Below are 20,079 nucleotides of genomic sequence, written 5' to 3' on the forward strand. Positions count from 1 at the left end.
TTTTCCCACCTCTTCAAGGTGTCAATTATTCAGCTAAGGTAAGCAATGTGAGCAAGCGCTCGTGATTTCACTACTTATTTTTAATAATCATTTTCTGTAGTTTGTTTGCTTGTTTGAGCATGAGCGGGAAACCAGATGTGCCCAGCCACACGTAACAGTACCTATTTGTGTCCCCAGGAGGTGCTCCCTGGGTCACATATCCGACTTGCGCGGCGGCGACACAGCGTCCCTCCCTGGATTTGAGAACCTCACCATGGGATACAACAAATACCTTAGGCCCTACTTTGGTGGTATGCAAGGCTTGTGGGGAGGGGAGAGCATGCTTTAAGCTTTCTTCAGGATGCCCCAGTCCCTTTGGTTGTGTTCCTTTGAAATTAGCAAGTAGCCAAGGCCGCCCTCCTCTCTGTGCATCCGCTGCTGTCTTGAATAGATTGTGCATGCGCGTGTGGGGTGTGAGAACATGCCCATCTGTGAGGTTAGGAACAGAGAATTTATAAACTTCAATACCTCTGTGAAAGACCTGACAGAGTAACTTAAATTCTGCTCTAATTATAAATGCTTTTGTTTAGACTCTGACCCTTGTGGTTTTCTGCTTTATTCTTGTTCATGTATATCTGTTTAGTAGATTGTGGCTATAGAGAAATAAAGTCATTCTCCCGGCCAGAAATACTGACTTTTGATGGATGCTTTCACTTTGCACTGAGACACAAACTAAACCTGCTTTAAACCCTGGTGAAACTCTAGGGAGTAGGGAGCACCTGAAGGACAGTTGGGTATTTAGGAACTTACCTGAGGCTATTGTCTGATTTGGGTGTCAGGTCTCCCACCTTCCAGGTGAGTGCTGTAACCACTCAGAGGAAAGGGTTTCTCAGAGTGACATTCAGCACCTGAAAAATATTGATGAAAGTTTAAAAAACAGCTATGAAAATTTTTATTTTTAACAATTTTGTTTTCCTGCCAGAACCCATTAATGAAACTAAGCTCAATAGAACAATTCCCCATCAGCTTTCACCAGGACTTGGATGTTTCCCGTCGTAGCTCCTGCAGACTGACCTGCTACTGGCAGCTTTGAGCTTCTTCCTTTTCCTGACCATGGTGATAAATTTCTGGGACAATACAGAATTTACCAGCTTGTTATGCCTAGAATGTTTGATCTCATGCAGGAATAGAAAAGCTTCTCTAGATCCTGCCACATCAGTGAACAGATGGTTCTGAACGGTGTAATGGAGATTAACAGCACCTACACCAGCCGACACCTACCTGAGCCAAAAATGTTAAACAAAAAAGGTCAGGACTCTGGTTTGACCTCCTCAGAAGCCCCAAGTCCTCACAGATCTACCCTCTAGTCATTAATTTGAGTGGGCTTCAAGTGTCTAAATTTCTGAAAATAAGATAGAGGACGTGAATGACAGCTACTTTAAAAAATATACAAACAAATTCATTTTACAAATGAAATACATTTTGGATTTTGGAACCGTTTAAAATAATTAAACAAAAAAACCCCAACAAAACCAAAGCCGCGTGGAAGGAGATTTAGCAACTGTGTCTCTTGGCCTTTCCTAAATGCGATTTACACGACGAAAAGGAGTTTCAGCGAGTCCCAAGGAAAGGCGTTGCTGTGTTGTCACCCAGGGAGAGAGGGCTGTCGTAGAAAGCACCAAGCCCTCCTCGGAGCCCCAGACTGATGCTGGGGATCAGACAAACCAGGCGAAGCCAAAGGGAAAGCCTGCGTCGTTCTGCTTGTCTAACAACCGCTCGGCAGAGCCCACCGTGTGCTCCGCGCAGGACCGCAGCCCTCTCCAGCCCCCGGCCCTGACATTTCCTGGGGAGGAGCTGCCCTCTCGTGGTGGATTTTAAGAGTGGAGACTACCAAAATTCAGGATTTTAGTGCTGAAAATTTGCTTGTAAATAGGACAGTAATATAGTAACGAAAAGGAGGCGCAGGCCATTGCGCTTCTGGTTGTAACCCAGTGCATGGTCTCAAGACTCACTGAATTTCTCTGCCATTTAGTTTTTCCTCTCTGAGAAACAGGGATGCTGATTGCTACCTGCTTGTGGAGAGTCCTCCCAGAGCTGTGCGCGAGAACTGCTTTGTACAAAGTTTACCGTTCTTGCCCCTTGCGGGTGTAGTGCACGGGGTACCAAGGGATAACCTGGCCTGGTTGCCTGCCCGTCAGCAAATGCCACTGAAATGCCGCTTATCTAAACTGCTCATCTTATAGCTAGGGCTGGTGGGTATTTGCTCTCTGCTACCATCACCAAATACAGAACTCCAGCTCCCTAAAAGGGAAAACTTTATTTTGGATCATGACGTCATTTGTGAGTCTAATGCTCTGCAACGGTGTCTAACCCTTTGGGCTTCTGGGACACGTGAGCAGAGCCCACCCTGCACAGCATCCTGAGCGGTTTTATTGTGCCTTTCGCTCTACACTTCTCTCAGCTTAAGCTTTTCTTTCCCTCCACAGGAGAACCCGTTCAAATTGCAATGAGTCTGGACATTGCAAGTATTTCTAGTATATCCGAGAGCGACATGGTAAGTGAAAGAATTTTTATTTTATAAGAGATAAGAGTAGGATCTGCCTGAGAGACTTGCCGTATATTCCTGTGCATCATATTCAAGCTGTTTTGCTTTTCTGTATCTGTTGACCACTTTCAGAGGTGTGATGAGAACAGCTCAGTATTCAGAGGTGTGATGAGAACAGCTCAGTATTCAGAGGTGTGATGAGAACAGGGCTCCTTTATGACTGCAGACTATATAGATACCATAGTAACGTGGGCTTTTAAGTAAACAGAGATGGCTCCAAAGGTCCCACTGGTCAAAAACTCAGCACCTCCTGGAAATCAGGCTCCTTTGAAGTGGAAAAAATCCTCTCTCATACCTTTCCTCCGTGTAGGAGTCCTCTGCGTAGGGTAGGGGTGGCCTCTGTTGGACTTGCTGGCGCTGCCTGGAGACACAGACAGGGTTTCTTCTCAAGGAGGAGAAATGGGGTTCTGAGCTGTGAACACCGTCTGAGGCTCAAAGAACTGGTCATCCCAAGAAACAAAAATAATAATTTTCAAATATACAGAGAACATCTTCCCACCACTGATGAGTCTGGTTCCCTCCACTTCTGATAACAGCTGGGTTTCAAACACTGATTGCTGAAAATTCCTGTTTCAGCTTGACCAAAACTATGGGCAACCTGGGTAAATTCAGCAAATACTTTCAGTCCAAACAGTCCGAAGTTCAGTCAGGAAGAATGTCAACACCTAATTTCAGCATTTTCAAGAACATCACTGACTTTTTTTTTTTTCCTCTTCCCCCACAAAATTAAACAAATTCACTAAATAAAATATTGTAACTTTGATAAAGCTATTGATTTTGGGGAAGTGGCAGAACCAACAAAATCAATTATTCACATACCTCTAACTTAATGAAAGGGCCTTGTAAAATAGCTCTTGTTCTGGAGTTTTTCTTCTTGACGGTCCACCTAAATTGCTTTGATCACATGGAAAACATTGCAGAGGCTTACTCTGTGCCTCGATAAAAGCTGAAAATAACCAGGATTCTTCACTTTTGTCACTTTATAATTCACTGTATTGAACGCCATAACAGTGGTTTTTTCCTCTGTCGTAGGCTGAGAGTAAAATTTTTGAAGTTGCAAAAGCTAAATGCCGATACCCGATATTTACTTAGACCTTTTCTCTTAAAGCATTTTACAGACTATAGATCACATGAAACAGAACTGCTTCATCCTCCGCAGACAGGCAGCGCATCTGTGGTAAAACAGAATGACTTCACACTCTTAATACAATTGCCACTATCAGTCTGTCTGTGACAGAGGTGTTTTGAAAATAAAAGGCATAACTGGTTGCATTTACTTCATTGATAAGGAAGGAAGGGAAATAGTACAACAGTGCCCTGTGTCTGTCCAGAAGGCTCGGTAAAGAATTACCTTTAGAGCCGAGTACTGCTTATTCTTGTATGATGGGGCACTGTGAAAATACTCCAGTCATTGCAGGTGGATTTTGGCAGGGTAAACTCAAATTAATCCTAGTGTCCTTAGATTCAAAACTCCTGTAAAAAAGGATGCTACCGGATTTGGTTTTTCATTTGTTTGCATTTTTTTAAGACCTCAGTAAAACAACAGGTTGGATTTGCTTACCTTTTTTCTTCAAAGTGCTGATGTCTCTTTCACGATCACATTTATAGTACGTGTGTAATTTTCCAACTCTAGACAATGATTGATTTTTAATATAAGTGACTTGCTGAGTGACCTCAAGTGTGCGCTTCCCATCTGTTTTCTTACCTGCAAAATGGACACAAAAAAAATTGTTGCGTGAAAGGGGCAAAGCGGTTTTGGCAGAAAATAAACCCCCTAGCGTTCTAACCCTCCTCACCGAGGTGGGAGGCCAGGTGCGGCTAGGTTTAAATTCTGAGTGATGCCCAATTCGCCACTATCAGTCCAATCACATTTAATATGTATTAAACTATTACGATTTGGGTACGCTAATAGTGGACCGCACCTTCAGTCTAGTCGTGCTCCTGAACTGGCACAGCCACTCTCGAGTCTTTGGTCGCGTTCAGAGAGAAACAGAAACGACCAGCTACTGAGACAGTGCAGTTTATTTAAACAACAGATATAGAGGTTCTTAGGACTGCCGGTGATAAATACACTGTCTGCAAAGCACGTGCAAATGAAAGTATTGTGACATCTACAAAACATGCGACAAAGTTGTAAACGATACAGCCTGGCTATAAATGCAGGAAAGAGATTCTCTAGAGAAATTTCTAAGTTTCCCAAGAAAGCACTCAGTATAATCCAGGTCTTACCCAAAGGCGTCCCTATGGGGGGAAGAAAGGCTCAGCCCGTTGACTGATCCCAGAAATCAGCAATGGAATTCTTCGCGATGGTGTCTTCCCTGGGTATCCCCCCTCTCTCGGGCTATTTTTATACTATTTATCTTCGAGGTGGAGTTTGAGTGACTTTAGTCATACATACTTTTATTATGATTGGTGTAAAATTCTCTCGCTTCACAATTAAAGGTATAGTTTACGAGAAATTCAGGGCGCAGACTCAAGAAGGAGTGGTCGCACCTTGGAGGCGGGTAGCCTTCGGGAGGGAGGTGTGTTTTGGTATTATAATGACATTATAATGAGCGAAGTTCACACAAAGGACAGCATTTCATCAAAATTTGACAAGATGTTGGCTCCAACTATCGAGCAGGCAGCTAATTGGCAGCTTATCTGTTTCACGGTATCATCCCATTCCCGTATCCACTATACATCATAAGGTAAAGCCGCGGAATAATTGCATCCCGCCCCGTACCTCATGTAGCTTCACAAGCATCCTTATCAGGGAACCACAGATGTTGTATTCTTCATGCCAGCTGCGGCTGTTTTCTACCTCAGAAGCCTCTTGATTTTATACTTTTCCTTAATGTGTGAACAAGGCTGTACTTTTGTATTTTTAGCCAATTTCGTAATTATGCCACAAAAATCAATTACAATAATTGCTCATTTAAAAACAAAAAAGTACTATGAGTATAACGTTTAGTCCTCAAGCACTAAACCGTAGAGTGTAATACAGTAAATAAAGCTATGATGAAAATCTATCAGATTTACTGCGTGTATTTGAAGCTGAGTTTCAATAGGTTAAACAAATGTGTCTCCCGCCTCTTGTCACCCATGGCATACCCCTAGCTATGCTGTGTAGGTGTTCTGGACACACATCCTTACAGGTTTTCCTCTCTTTCCCAGGATTACACAGCTACGATATACCTGCGGCAGCGCTGGACAGACCCCCGGTTGGTCTTTCATGGCAACAAGAGCTTCACGCTAGATGCTCGCCTAGTGGAATTGCTCTGGGTACCAGACACATACATTGTGGAGTCAAAAAGGTCCTTCCTGCACGACGTCACCGTGGGGAACCGCCTCATCAGGCTGTTCTCTAATGGCACTATCTTGTATGCCTTAAGGTAGATCAGCCTTTGGCTTTGTTGACGATGGTGGTTCAAAATAGATTTCCAGAGTTATGCTGCACAGCAGGTACCAACTGTCATGGGTAATGAGTTTGGGGTCAACAAGCCAACCGGGACCATACTTTTCTGATCCATTGCCCCCTGTTCTGGCCACCTGGAAATGCCAGCCAGGGATCGGGATTCCCCATCATGGTATGTGCTGTGTCCTGAGCACAGCACCTGCTTGGAAAGCTCACGAGTTTAGATGTTGTCCCAGTCAGGCAGAGTCAGATGGAGGCGGGAGGGAGGGAGGACATCGTAACAGTAGAAGTTTAACAGATAGTGGGAAACTATTTGCTTATCCAGTGCCACATAGCCATGATTTCCGCTTTTTAGCAAAAAGCGTATTTGTACGTGTACTGCAGAAATGTTGGCTGCAGTTGTGTTAGCAGTTCCTATAGCGTTCTCTCTTCTCAGCTCACAGTAACTGTCTCCCAGTTACCTTGACTGCAAAGTAAAGGTCCTGCAAACTGACTCATTTACCCCCCACATCAGAGCGAGCCAGAGCATGTGTGCAGGCAGTTACTGTGCCTCAGGTGACAAGTAGTAACTTCTTAAGATGTGCAAACCGTAGTACTGGAAAACATGTGATTTCACACTAAATTTCCCACGACAGCAAAGCAAAATTCTTCCTTTGGTTACATTTTCATCAGTGTAGCTGCAGAGAGCGTATCTTCTTAAGCAGGGTTCTCTCTAATGATCAGTCCATTCATTTCATAGACCAAAACTATCTAAATGACAGAGTCTTTGTGGTCTACTTTGCTATGAAAACCAGAGATATTTCATTACAGGCTTTTATTGCAACTTTCGGAGTTCTTTCTCTTCCTACAGAATCACTACAACTGTTGCTTGTAACATGGACCTGTCAAAATATCCCATGGACACACAAACGTGCAGACTGCAGCTAGAAAGCTGTGAGTGTAACATTTTAAAAAAACCTGACTTTACTTTAAATTTGTTTATTTGTATGTAATTGAATATTTGGATTCATCACAGTGGCTTTCTGGAGTAGACTTTTATCCTTGCAAATAGTAATGTCTAAAAGAAAACAACTTTGCCTCATCCTTCTTCAGATGCTTGTGTTGGAATCCACAGTTTCTAGAGGATTCCTGTCACTCTGCAATTTATATAAAAAGAGTGGTAAGAAATCATATTCTTATTAAAGAGCCGGTAGTTTGATTTTGCACAGAAAGGATGAAGTAATAATGTCTGTTTTTCCAAATTTGGTCGCTTTTGCAAACGCAGCTTCTTCCAAACTAATTAGCGGGCTGAGCACATGGGCTAGAGTACAGCAAGAACAACTTTTCACATTTGTAGGTATCTACCACCTGTTGCAGCTCCCAAACCTCCACTGTAACAAGACAGTGTGAAGGGTGGTTCTTCCTAGAATATGAGTTGAACGTGCCTCTCAAACTCAGGAACTGAAACTAAGGCCAAACCCAACGGTGTGGTATTTGCTTCTCCATGAGGGCTGTCTGTCACAGTGATGCAGATGATGGGACCCCCATCAACAGGAGGAGTCTCAGCCTTGGAAGTCTCAAGAAAAGGAATCAGTGAGTTCTGCTCTCAATTAAATTTAAAAAAGTCATCCATGGCAAAGCTGTCTGGGAAAGACTCCAGGGAAATTTAGGACACTACAGGGCTTTTACACGGAGCTCAGCAAGAGCAGTGCTGCTGCTCTCTATCTGTGAAGCTCCACAACACGCCAGCAACAATCTCCCGCTTCGTGTCCCAAAACCCAACATCTAAAATCTCGGTACTGAAAAGACCGGGTTTTAACTTCAGGGGTTGCAGCATGAAGCACCTTTGGAAGCACATATTATTTTCACATTAAAATCGTATTAGTTCACCATGGTTAACTTTATTACAAAGAGTAGCTTCTGAAATAACAGTGATTGGCCTCTTCTGCTAAAGCATAGCTTGTTTGGGCCTGTTTTCAAAGTGATTGGGTCCTACATCATGCTCAGTTGCTGTTTAATTCCAATGAAATTACATGCACATTGCCCACTGGAGATTTCATTAGGATAAGTGCCCAGAAATAATACTATTTAAATATATGCCAGATGAATTAACAACAATCTATCATTTGTTATGCAATTTTCCTGAGTAACCACAATTTATAAAACTGCTTAGAAACTTTGAAAAGGCACATGGTTAGGATTCTACGCAGGGATTCATACCCTGGACAACTAATTTAGGAGTTCATCACACTCAAGCTCTGGTAATTTGTGTCTAATAAGAAAACACAATTAGATAAAAATAGAGCTGCAACTGCATCTTATTCCTTCTACCGGGATGAACGGGTTATTAGCGGAATCAAAGCGTCCCTACTCATTTTCTCAAAGAAGGGCACTTAATAAAAGGATCAAATTAATGGGATTGATGGGCTTGTTTCACAAATGAAGTGAAATCTTTGAATCGAATGGCAGGCTGGTGACTCAGGACAAGCCTCATCCCTCAGTCCAACCTGCGGTCATGGTGTGCTGGCATTTACATTCCTGGAGGCAATTATGCAGCCAGCATATATGGAGTTTACCGGTAACTGCTTGATCTCATCTGTTCCACCATTTTGAGCCAGGAATTCGGTGTTACTTAAATGTCGGATGTATTTATTTGTCCTCAGTAACTTAAAGCCTTTGAGGATAGGAGGAATGATTTGTAGAGAAGCTGCTTTTATGAGCAAGTTTTCTGGACAACGCGTATACAGTCAGAAGAGCCTGGTTCACAACTGCATAGCAGTCTCAGCTCCAAGCTCTCGACTAACTGTAGACACCTTTTCTGGTATTTTTAAGCACTTGAACAGACAGTTGAGTGAAATATGCTTCAATGGGATCTGCATTCTCTTCTTTTAACCACTGCATTTCTCCTGCTCTCCTCTAACGACTGAAGAGACTATATTTGAGGGTTGATTGCTGCAGTAGTTTTATCCTGCTGCACGTAATCAAACTGCAGATGACCAGAATATATTATCTCTTAAAATGTTAAAATACTTTAAATAGAAATACCCCGTGTAAATGACTTAAATAGGTTCTCAGCAGCCTTGCATGTTGTGTATCATTCACGGTGGCGTGCGTTCCTACTGAAATCTGAACCAGCAGACTGACAGTACAGCAATGAAAGAAGAGCCAACGTCCAGCCATAGTCTGACACAGTTAGGAGGGTCTTTGTCCAGGCTACAGTGCCTACATCATGTTTCTGTCCCCACCCAGGAGACAGGGCAGGGCAATAGCTGGGCTTTTACTGGCTAAACCACAGTAACGCGGGTGTTTGTTTTCTCCTCAGGGGGCTATGATGAAAACGATGTCATCTTCACGTGGTTGAGAGGAAATGACTCTGTGCATGGCATAGAAAAGTTGCGTCTCTCGCAGTACACAGTGGAACGTTACTATACCCTGGTCTCGACGTCACAGCAGGAAACAGGTAAATCAGTGACCGAGAAAAGCTCTCAAGTATTTCCCCTCCCACCTCCCTTCCCTTCTGTCTGTCAGTATCTTAAGACTCAAGCCTGCTCGAGCGAAGGCTTTAGCAAATCTTAATTTCACAAAAAGAGATAGACAGAAAGATGGTGAAATCTAATTAGTTGCAATCAGGATATTCTGTAAGATGGAAATCCGCAGAAAGGTGGGGTTTTCAATAAACTATATTCACCTGATGGATTTTCAATTATTTTTTTTTAAGTTCTCCACTTCTTTCCTTTTCCACACGTACCTGAATAAACTCTCTCCCTTCCTCCCAGGTGTGCAGGCTATAAGTACTGTAGAGAGCCACATTTACAGTAACTGGGCTTAAAACTAACTTCTAAAATCTAATTTTGCTTGTGAATTACAATTCTATCATGTTATGATGAAATAAGATCCCTTTGTATATCAGAATTCAATGTCTTTACCAGTGTAAATATTCTTCTCTCCAATCACAGATGCTATGAAAGGGGGCAAAACTTCCTTAGAATGACCAGGTTTTAAAAACAACGTTTTGTTGTTTACTGTAGCGTACACAGCCCACAAACAACATGGGTTTTGTTTCTGCATTTCAAAGGGAACTATTGTTTAAACAACAGAAATATCTCCTGAAAATACTAGCTGTCCAGCCCCAGAGCCCGTATGTCAGTATTATAACAAATTGATTTTAAAAAACTGACTGAATATTTTTGAGCACAAAAAGACACAGTTATCAAAGATCACAAATTACTAATGAATGCAGGGGGTCGAACTCCCTGTGGTGATAAGATATTGGGATGCTTTGGGACGTGAGCCAGAGCCTGCTGAGATCAAGAGAAAAATCCTTTGTTTATTTCTCAGCTATCAGATAAGACTGAACTTGACGATGCCCCTTCAAAGACGTTACTGGGGAAAACGTGCTGTGTCGAGCGTAAGAGAATAGATGAGCCCTTCAGAGATCAGCCCCTCTCTCCTCTGAGTTAAGACACTGGTATAAAATTTCCACTGTGGACTGAGTTCAGGAGCCCCTTTGCGAGCCGCACGTTGTTTTAGATGTCTCCTGTCCAGCAATGCTGTGTGCGCGTCCCCTTGCCGAGGGTTTGTGAGACAAGTAAGGCCTCTGAGGCAAGCGGTCAGGCTTGTACAAGTAACGCATCTCCCACCGTTTCGGTGCAGCTCTGCTGATCTACAGCAGCCGAAGGGCTGGTGCTGGGCTGTCCCAACTGCAGCGCGAGGGTCCTTGGGAATCCCACGTTCACTGCGGTTTCTTCCTTTCCTGAACAGGCAGTTACCCACGACTGATATTGCAGTTTGAGCTGAGAAGAAATGTCCTTTACTTCATTTTGGAGACCTATGTGCCATCCACTCTGCTCGTCATGTTGTCCTGGGTTTCTTTTTGGATCACATTGGATTCAGTGCCTGCAAGAACCTGCATTGGTGAGTTACTGCCTGAGGAAGGGAGAAGATTTAAGCAGGCAGAGGGGCCTCTGAGGGCTGGGTTGATGGTAGCTTTCTTGAGCTCTCTGCTCAGTGATAACTGGTCTGCTCACATTCTGCTTTTACTTGCGGCAGAGCTGGGTTAGCAGTATGAGGCACGGAAGATGCGCTGTGGCTGGCACACTTGCAGAGCTGTGTAGGGCCAAGGCTGCTGATAGATTCACAGCAGAGAGCAGAGGGCAGAGCACAAGTTCTTTGTGATGTGCTTGGGAGGGGGCAGGGAGGGGAGGAATTTTTTACTGAAAGCAAAAAAAATAAGAGAGCCAAGTGCCTCTGGGAGCCAAGTTGTCAAAGGTAGGGAGAGCCTGTGTAAAGCTAGTAGCTAGTGCTAGAAAAGCATTACAGTTGATGGATAATTTGGATTTGGTAAGAAGGGATCTGCTCTATCTGGCTAGCAATAGAGTGACAACACGTGCAGAAGGACAGGCCAAGCTTTTTCCAAAGTGTCCACTAGAGAAGGTCTTTCCTTTTCTGCTTTCCAAGGAGTCACGACGGTGCTTTCCATGACAACTCTGATGATCGGCTCACGAAGTTCACTTTCAAAAACTAACTGTTTCATTAAGGCTATTGATGTTTATCTTGGCATCTGCTTCAGCTTCATCTTTGGTGCCCTTGTGGAATATGCAGTGGCTCACTACAGCTCATCACAAAAGTGTGCAGCTAAAGCACCTCAAGAGGTAAAGCCTGATCTACGTTAATAAGCCTAGTTATCTTAGATGGACATTAGTCCTCCGTTAACTGAGTAAGACAAATGGTCTTTCTGTTATGGATACAGTAACAATTGCTTCTCCTGATTGTCCTTAAATCTAAATTTTTGTGTGCAACAAACGCATGAATAGCACTAGGCCTCTGGGTCTCTGACATAGACTTCTGCTCACCAGCCCAAGGAGCAGCAGCCTTAGCTGACAGTCACGTTAGATTTGCAGGACCGCATTCAGGAAGGCGCTTTGGCCTACTGCTAGAATCAGGTCTGTAGCCCTGAGCTCAGCTCATTTGAGAGCATGATGCACCTCTGTTCCTTTCCAAATGCAGACAAAGAAGAGCCAGTGTAACTCACCTCTTTGCTCTTCTATGGAATAACTCTGATTAGGACACTGATCTGGAGGGTCATTTCCTCTACCAGAAGGAAGCTGAACCCTTCTTCCTTCCTTCCCCAAAGACAGTATCAAATATCAGTCCCACAATGTTCTGTGAGGTTGTAAGGGAGTGTGAATTGTTCAAAATGCTCTGCTTCAGTGGGAGAAATGAAACAGTCAAGGACGATTATAGTCCAGTGGTCATCGAGGGCCCAAATCCTGTCAGAGGGAAAAGAGGTTTCCCAACTTGCTGCTGAATCCCCCAGCCATTAAGTTACTGTGTAGACATGAAGAGATGCATGTCTTGTAGGAGACAGATGTTGGATTGCTCAAGTGACATAGAGTGAAACTCGCTCAAAGATCTCAGAACACCTCTAGAAATACAGTGGTGGGAACACAGGCATCTCTGGGACATCATGCACTCCTAAAAATAGGCAGCAGCTGAAAGGCCTGTTTGACTGTTGGGGGTTTTGATGAATGCCTATGAAGCTGTGTTCTTTTATCCTTATGGCCTCCTTATTGATTAAAGCACTTTTCCTCTGCAGGAGAAGACAAACCCTAAAACTGTACACTTGTTTCCTAGGGGCCTGCAAATGAACTTACTAAAGAAATGGAAGAAGTCAACATCACTAACATCCTCAACAGCTCCATCACCAGCTATAAACGGAAAATCAGCTTTACAAGCATTGAGATTTCCAGCGACAATGTTAACTGCGGTGGCTTGACCATGAAAACTCATGAGAAAATCAAATGTGTCTTGAGAAACAAAATGCACAGGATTATTGGTTATTTCACAATTCAGAACCCCAGCAATGTAGACCATTACTCCAAACTGCTTTTCCCTTTGTTTTTCATGCTTGTCAATGTGTTCTATTGGGCTTATTACCTATATTTTTAGTAGAAATGAGTTGTTTCATGCTCCTACTTTAGCAGGAGAGGAACCTTGCCAATGGGCATCTGGGTATCTAACCACAGTGAATCCAATGTGGACAAAATGCTCTGTTGTGTTTCCTGAGGGTACAGAGCAGAAGAGTGGTAAGGTATGCAAGACACAAAGTCTTGGTGCTTCAGCATTAGCAACATTGACTCTGGACAACTGCTTGTTCAGCTGAGTGGCTGTGCTGGGCTTCTGTGCTCGTACCTGCTTTTCATTCCAGCATCCAGCCTCCTGCCTGGCCAGAGAGGGGTGTGTAGGACTGCATGTGGCAGGCCACAGAGCACTACAGGTGGCAAAATTATCTTGGTAGCCTGAAGCAGGTTGGAACCTTCTAGTTTAGATCTCCAAAATGATGTAGGATTATAGCTGTTATTCTTTGTTTGCCAGAGATAATAGTAACAGAGGGGCTGTGATTGCTGTCTCAATAGCTCCTCTGTTCAAGTCTGAGAACGCAAAGGCAGCAGTGTGCCATGCGCAGAGAGGGACGGCTCCCGTGCGTGGTGCTTCCTGGTCCCGGGGGTGATGCCCTGCCAGACCCTGGTGATTTCGGTGCTGCTGGCATCGGCACCATGGTATGCCTCATTGCTTTTAATACCTGTCAGACTCACTGAGGTAATCCTTACTTGCTGAAGTTAGCCATCCCTGGGACAGACAGGGGGCTTTTCATTTGTAGAGCTGTATTTTTTTTTCAGAGATTTGGGAACATGAAACATAGGCAGCAAAATTGTTTTGTGACCCATCTCTTAGACTCTTCCTGTTGTGCTGCAGTTGAACAGATCCTACCACCTTATATGTCTTCCTCACAAATATTTTTCATCCTGGAGAGTGCCTCCTTCAGCTTTCACTGCTATAAGCAGCTCTTGTTTCTTGCCAGCCATATGCAAGAGTGGCCAATTTGTCATCCCCTCTTTTATGTGGCTGTGCAGCTGTGGCAAGTCAGCAGTGCTGCTGGGTGAGAAAACCAAGCATGGGGTGAGGTATGGTGATCTAAATCAGCCTTTCACTCTCTATTTTAGGCTGAAACAGTATTACGTTTCTGTAGAAATTCAGATTCTAAGTGGGCTCTGGAAACTGCCAGTCAGCTTTGTTTATCCTGCAATCAGCAGGCCTGAGAGTTTTGTTTTAAAAATAAACTGAATGTGGGCGCACAGGCTTACGTTTGAGAACCAAATGCCATTTGGTACTATGTAGCTTAAAGCTACTGGAAGTCTTAAGTTTCTGATTTTAAAATTAATGTTTTATGGCAGGTTTTCACCCCCCTCTTTTTGGCCTATGCAACTTTCATTAATTTGAGGGCATAATCCTGCAGTTATGTAGGCAAAACTGTAACTGCCTGCGGTGGCTACCATTCCGCAGGAGCTTTGGCTGAGCAAGGCCTGTAGCTTGTATTAGTGTCTCATGCACACAGTGTTTGCTCAGTGTAAGTGTCTCTTACTGGGGGTTCCTATAGAAGGTGGGCAAAGCATGTGAAACTATAGATTTTATTTTTTTTTTTACTTTAATAACTTTTTATCGAACCACTTCACCACACTATATTGTGATGGATCTAAACCACATATTCATAAATCACAGCTTTTACAACAAGAGCAGCACAAGAAGACAAAGGGGAACAGCCTGACAATGGCAAGCAAATAAACACAAACTCCAATAATGAAATGTTGGCTTGTATATATTGGCATTTAAAGTCCATTCCGTAAAATGTAATAAAGTGAATGTTTGTGATATGAACACAAACCCCCAGAGAGATCCTCTATTAAAAAAATCATTGCCTTCTCTCTGTGTCAATTTCTTTCTTTAAAACCCAACTAAAATGCCCTAATGTGTTCTACACCGGCTGCCAAATACTAACATTAACAAAAGGAATTTCTTTGTACGTTATAGTAGACTGCCACTCTCAAGGCTTGTTTTCATTAGATGCAGCTTTCATTACAACTTTGCTGCTTTAAAGTTGCTCAGGACTTGTTCTAAGCTGTATCTCTGTGCAGTGAAATGTTTTTTATTGACCCAGCCTAGTGAACAGCATGTTGTCTTCAAAAGCGTCAGCTCTGTCTATTCTCATTTATTGCTGGTTTTGGTAACTTCAAGAAGAGTGGAACAGAAGACTGTATGGGAAGGAGGGTTTTTTCCCCCCCGATACCTCCTGAGAATATTCTTAAAGAGCTGTTGGCTTGGCCAGGGGAAACATCTTACTTCAGAAAGTCTTAGAATCTAGAAAGCATGGACTCCTGCTTTATTTGCTCCTACATGTAATTTTCTCTCTCATTGATGGACTTCACCACTTTAATACACCTCACACGTGATTGTCTCCCTATATAGCCCAGCTGTACACCAAGGTACGGCACCCCACTCTGGCCTCAGTGGGGTGCACAGAGTGGTCCTAAGGCCCGTTCACAGGTCAAAGGAATGCTCAGCAAGGACCAGATCTGGAAAGTAAGGGACAAAGCAAGCAAGCCACCTAGCCTCCATCCTACTGTAGGTACAGCAGGCACGTCAGAGGGACGAACATTAATTTTTGCTAATACATCACACAGCGAAGCGAGTCAGCTTAGCTGCACTGATGTCCGGGAGCAGGCTGGTGGTATTCCTGGTGTTGCTGTTGTCCCACACGTGACGCTGGGCAGAGGGCAGTGACAGATGAGCACTGTGAGCCCAGATACGTTCTTCGGAGTGGTCAGGATGATGCGCTGCACAATCCCAAGTCCTTCCTGTCTCTTTCAGGTGTTGTCTAACACAAGCTAGAAGCACCACTGAATTCAAGATGAGACTTTCATATCCTGATAGGTGCAGAGTGCAGAACAGCTTCCGTGTTACTGGTGTGCAAAGATAAGCCCAGATATCTTGACAGACACCAACTGAAAATCAGCCTTTCCCACAAAGGACTGGTGCGTAACACGTGAGCTGCAGATGAGAGCAAAGCCGCAGGTAAGCACTGCACACAGCGCTGTTTTGCTAAAGGGTTCAGCCTTGCGCAGGCTCTACAGGAGAGGGTTTCAGTAGCAGCCTACTTTCTGAAAGAGCCTCTAGGCTGATAGTTCCTGGGCTGGGAGCTGTTTCACCTCCCACTGACCACATCTGCCCTATAGCTCTGAGAGAACTCGGCACCACAAACCTGGATAAGCCACAGGACAGAGTTAACCCCAACCTTTACTGTTCCCCCACGGTGCCAGTTTGTTTGTGCTCTTGGCAGAATGTGAATCTATGGAGAAAAAGACTACCTTTTTAAGATAATTCTGCTTTGCAGTGATGTTCTGGTCTGCTGTAACCTTTCCTTATATGTACTTGCTAAAGCTGCAGCTTCTGGAATCTTTGTCTCTTTTTAAGTATGCTTGGACTTACTTTAAGCCTTCGTGGACAAATGCGTGTTGGCATAGAAAGCATGATGGACAGTGAGCAGCAGTCAGGCAACACGGGTAACTTGAGGAGCTTTCAAGAGATGCAAATGCTTGTATCTGGTGCAACCCGGAGGAATATAAAGCCTCATAATATGCTATGGAGAGTCACCCTCACGGGCGCAGGGACCAAATCTAGCCACAGCAGCATAAAGCATTTTGGGAATTCACTTATCCAGTTTAAAATATGAAGGAGATGCACTGTAGAGGAGAGATAATGCAGGCTAACACATAATACATATATGTCTAAGAGTGTAGCAGTCAGTGATAGAGAAACATCACCTCTTAGTACATCACAACATCCTCCTGCTTCCTTCTATGCCCCCCCCTCTTGTTTTTCCGATAATTCTTCTCGTGCCCACTTCACCCCAGCACAAGCAGGAGCTGCTCCTGCTGCAGCAGCCACCAGTCTGAGCTCGGAGAGTGTTATTTTTCATTTTCAGGAGGATGAAAGGTTCAGCTCAGGAATCCTATTGTTTCAGAGCATGTGGTTTACATTATGATTTCCGAGAGGTATTTGTAAATGCAAACACTACCATCTGCTGTAAGGAATACTTTGCATTTTTAAAAGGTTAATTCCATTTCAAACCTACTGATTGAACTGGTAGCAGAAACCACTCTCATTTGCTTACTGTATTTAGTGTCACAACATGCAGCCAGCCAGCAAGTCATGTCTTTACAAGGAAGGACTGTTTAGTGCGGGTAATTGGCAGAGGTTTTCTCCAAGTTCTCACTGAAATAACTTTTCTATTCATTAATGAATAAAAGCTGTTTTAAATTACAGCCTGTTGTTACACTTGGGATCAGACAAGGGGCTTCTTGTTAATCTGAGGTGAGTGTTAAGTCCAGAATGAATAATTTGATGCATATTAGTTCTTTCTGCTTCCTCTTTTGAGATCTGTGTCTCAAACAGACTGCAGTTTTCCTTAAAGTTCCTGTGGTTGGAAACAATCTACCAGGAGAATTCAATATTGAACTACAAGCTGCTTTGGTTAGGCACAAAAATCTGTTTTATGTCTTCTTTTCTTCTTCAGATTCGTGTAGGTACTTAAGCCTGCAAACAAGAAATCCATATTTTGGGACCTGAGAAGAGGAAGCAAATTTAGTTTTAGATGCGGGTTTTTTTCTCCTCCAAAAACAAAGGCTTATGTACAATGTGAGTGTATTCTACAGGGGATCCCAGATCCTAAGCAGAGATGTGCGTATGCTGGCACAGTTTTGAAACTGAAGAGATGTTCAGATTCAGGGTGTACCTGCACGATGAGGTCCTGACTCCTGCCTTTACAGGGAGAGGGCTTCAGCTGGGTCTGCTGGGCAGCCGCATCTGCTTCGCACTGAACTGCCTGCAGGCATGACCTGAGAACTTGGCCCTCTGGAAGCCTGTGAATCCTGAAGTCACCTCCATTTGGTTTTTCCAGTATGTTTCACGCTGCAGAGTCCCTTCATTTATCCTCTACCAGAAGAGGAGAGATTTGGATGGAAATGGCCTGCATTTGTTTCAATGTTTTTTAGTTCTACTGAATTACAAAAATGTAGATTTTTATTAATTTGGTACTCTATTATGTTTTTGTTGGATAGAGGCCCCTAGAAAACAAATCCTCAGACTTCAGAGAACGTGGAATTAAGCTCCATGGGTAGGGTCAGACCATGCAGATGGCTGTCATCACTGCTGTAGGATCAAGTCCTCCCACCACTCCAGAATGTTACGTTTATCCAGTTTGAGACATAACGCCCACCTGCAGTGCCTTGTTTTAAATACAGAGATTACTTCCCCCCCTCCCCAGCTCCCCCAGGAGACAGTAAGTTTTGGCTTTATACTCTCAGTTTAGATTTTCCCAGAGATGTCCTGCCACATTCTTTCCCTGCAGTCCACAACCCCCGTCTCTAAAGCACAAACGCGAATGGCTCTACCTTGCAATGTGCTGTAGTACAGGAGAGCAGCAAGACAGCAGCATCCTTTTGACTCTGCTGATAAAATAAGAGCAACCCTCTCCCGCAGCATCAATGGATACCACTTGACTGGTATTTTCGATAAGCTGAGGTCGTCGCTTAATAGAAAGCCTCTTTAGTGCAGATTTAGATTCGTGTCAGTTGTCTTGTATTTGTCACTACATTTCGTGACCAGACCAGCTCTTCAAGACAGCTTGTGCTTCCAGACAAGTAGGTCAGCATTTAATGCAAAAACATTACGACTTTCAGTGCATCATGCAAGATGTTTGTGCTTGGTGTCTCTAGCCACACTGTGGCTGGGATAGACTGAGACTTCTAAGAGTGTTTCATCAGCCTGGACAGAGAAACAATCTGAAGCACGCCCTGCTGGACGGGGACAAAGCCATTTGCCCTGCCAACTCAAACAGAAAGCTGGCTAAGCTAAAAGCGCTGGGTGAAATCCTGAGCCCATTTAAGATAATGGGAGTCCGGCTATTGATTTAAATGGACTTAGGCCTTTACTTAACTCGTGCTCATGCAGAGTTTTCATTCATATTCCCTCACTTAATGCTGTTTCCAGCTTCCATGCCTTTTATTAGGAACAAACATGCAAAGCTAAGAGCTATCACAGATGAACAACCCACGTTACTGTGACCCCCAGAAACAGCAGGATAGTAAAAGGGCCAGGACGAACGCTGGGCTTCTAGAAATTGGCAAATCCAACCCAGAGCCCTGCCCCATCCTGAGCCCAAAAGTGTAAGCATTAATGAGAGGTAAGATTAGCAAATATCCCTAGACAAGCCTCCTTTTCCCACAGGCACAATGTGGTCTTCAGCATTTGTGATAGAGCTCCACCAATGTTCTTTTGTTTGTTTTTTAATCTCCAAGTATTTAGATGTATGATCTTGTCTGAAGATTACTCCTCTGACTGGAGGCATGAGCCCGGAAGCCGAGGAGTGCCAATCTGCAGGATTCTTTGATGCAGTCCTGTTTGCAGACAACACACAAAGTCTGGAGAACATCAAGAAATGTAAGAGCAAGAGGCACTGCTTGTGCTCTCAGCCATTCTCTTAGAGGTAAGCGCTGGCCCTCTGATCTTCTTGCAAGCATTTCTTTCTGTCCTTATTCACTCTGAATCCTCCTCCTGTCCTCTCTCACAGCTTCCACCTCCTACTGCTGCATAACTCATGGGTGCCCAAACCATCCCAGAATAAAATCAGCAAAGCCTCCCCTCCCCACACACAACCTGCATGTCACCTCCCCTGACAGCACAGTGCACCTCTTTTCAAGCTCTCTCGTCACAGATAAACATAAATGTCTATGTTAAATTCTGCAACAATTCCAACCAAAGAGCAGTGGTGGGAAGCAGATTCCTGCTCTTTTCTTCAGCTTCTTTGCTGGGTCATTTTGATCTGACCACCATTGTCCAGGCAATAGGCTTTTTGCAAGACTTATTTGGAAGCTGTATTACCAGAGCTCACAGCCTGAACCTGTGTCTGTTGCAGACTTGTTTCCCTTTGTAACAAGGGTCAGAGCTAATCGTGTCTTTGAAGGAGATATGGGAAGAAGGGCTGGAGTCTGGTTTATGGTTTAGCCCGAGGAAAGGGACGCTTCAGCCCTGCTGGCAGCTCCAGGAGCTCCTCCTCTGCCTTTTCAGACTGTTGCAGGACTACAGGGGCCCTACCAACATCATGCAGGCTGGGGGCCTCACTGACTGCAGCCTTAGCTCTGCATGCTCCAAAGGGGCAACTGAATCATTTCAGAATATCCCATTTATACCACTGCTCTGGCACAAGACAAGAAAGACTCGCACC

At 44.0% G+C, this 20,079-nt stretch overlaps 1 protein-coding gene across 4 annotated transcripts in view; it reads left to right on the plus strand.

The window, feature by feature from the left end:
• Positions 1-14,679, plus strand: part of GABRP (gamma-aminobutyric acid type A receptor subunit pi) — a 31,168-nt gene extending 16,489 nt beyond the window's left edge. For 3 of the 4 annotated variants that reach the window (XM_054217869.1, XM_054217870.1, XM_054217871.1), the window contains 8 exons: positions 178-290; positions 2,466-2,533; positions 5,741-5,958; positions 6,832-6,914; positions 9,283-9,420; positions 10,722-10,874; positions 11,418-11,611; positions 12,594-14,679. In XM_054217869.1, the coding sequence (XP_054073844.1) occupies positions 178-290; positions 2,466-2,533; positions 5,741-5,958; positions 6,832-6,914; positions 9,283-9,420; positions 10,722-10,874; positions 11,418-11,611; positions 12,594-12,908 (1,282 nt within the window). In that variant the 3' untranslated portion in view covers positions 12,909-14,679. The remainder of the gene's footprint in view (positions 1-177; positions 291-2,465; positions 2,534-5,740; positions 5,959-6,831; positions 6,915-9,282; positions 9,421-10,721; positions 10,875-11,417; positions 11,612-12,593) is intronic. The other variant, XM_054217872.1, reaches the window with a different exon arrangement.
• Positions 14,680-20,079: the final 5,400 nt, after the last annotated feature.

Source organism: Rissa tridactyla, chromosome 11 (assembly GCF_028500815.1).
Source record: "Rissa tridactyla isolate bRisTri1 chromosome 11, bRisTri1.patW.cur.20221130, whole genome shotgun sequence".
NCBI lineage: Eukaryota > Metazoa > Chordata > Aves > Charadriiformes > Laridae > Rissa > Rissa tridactyla.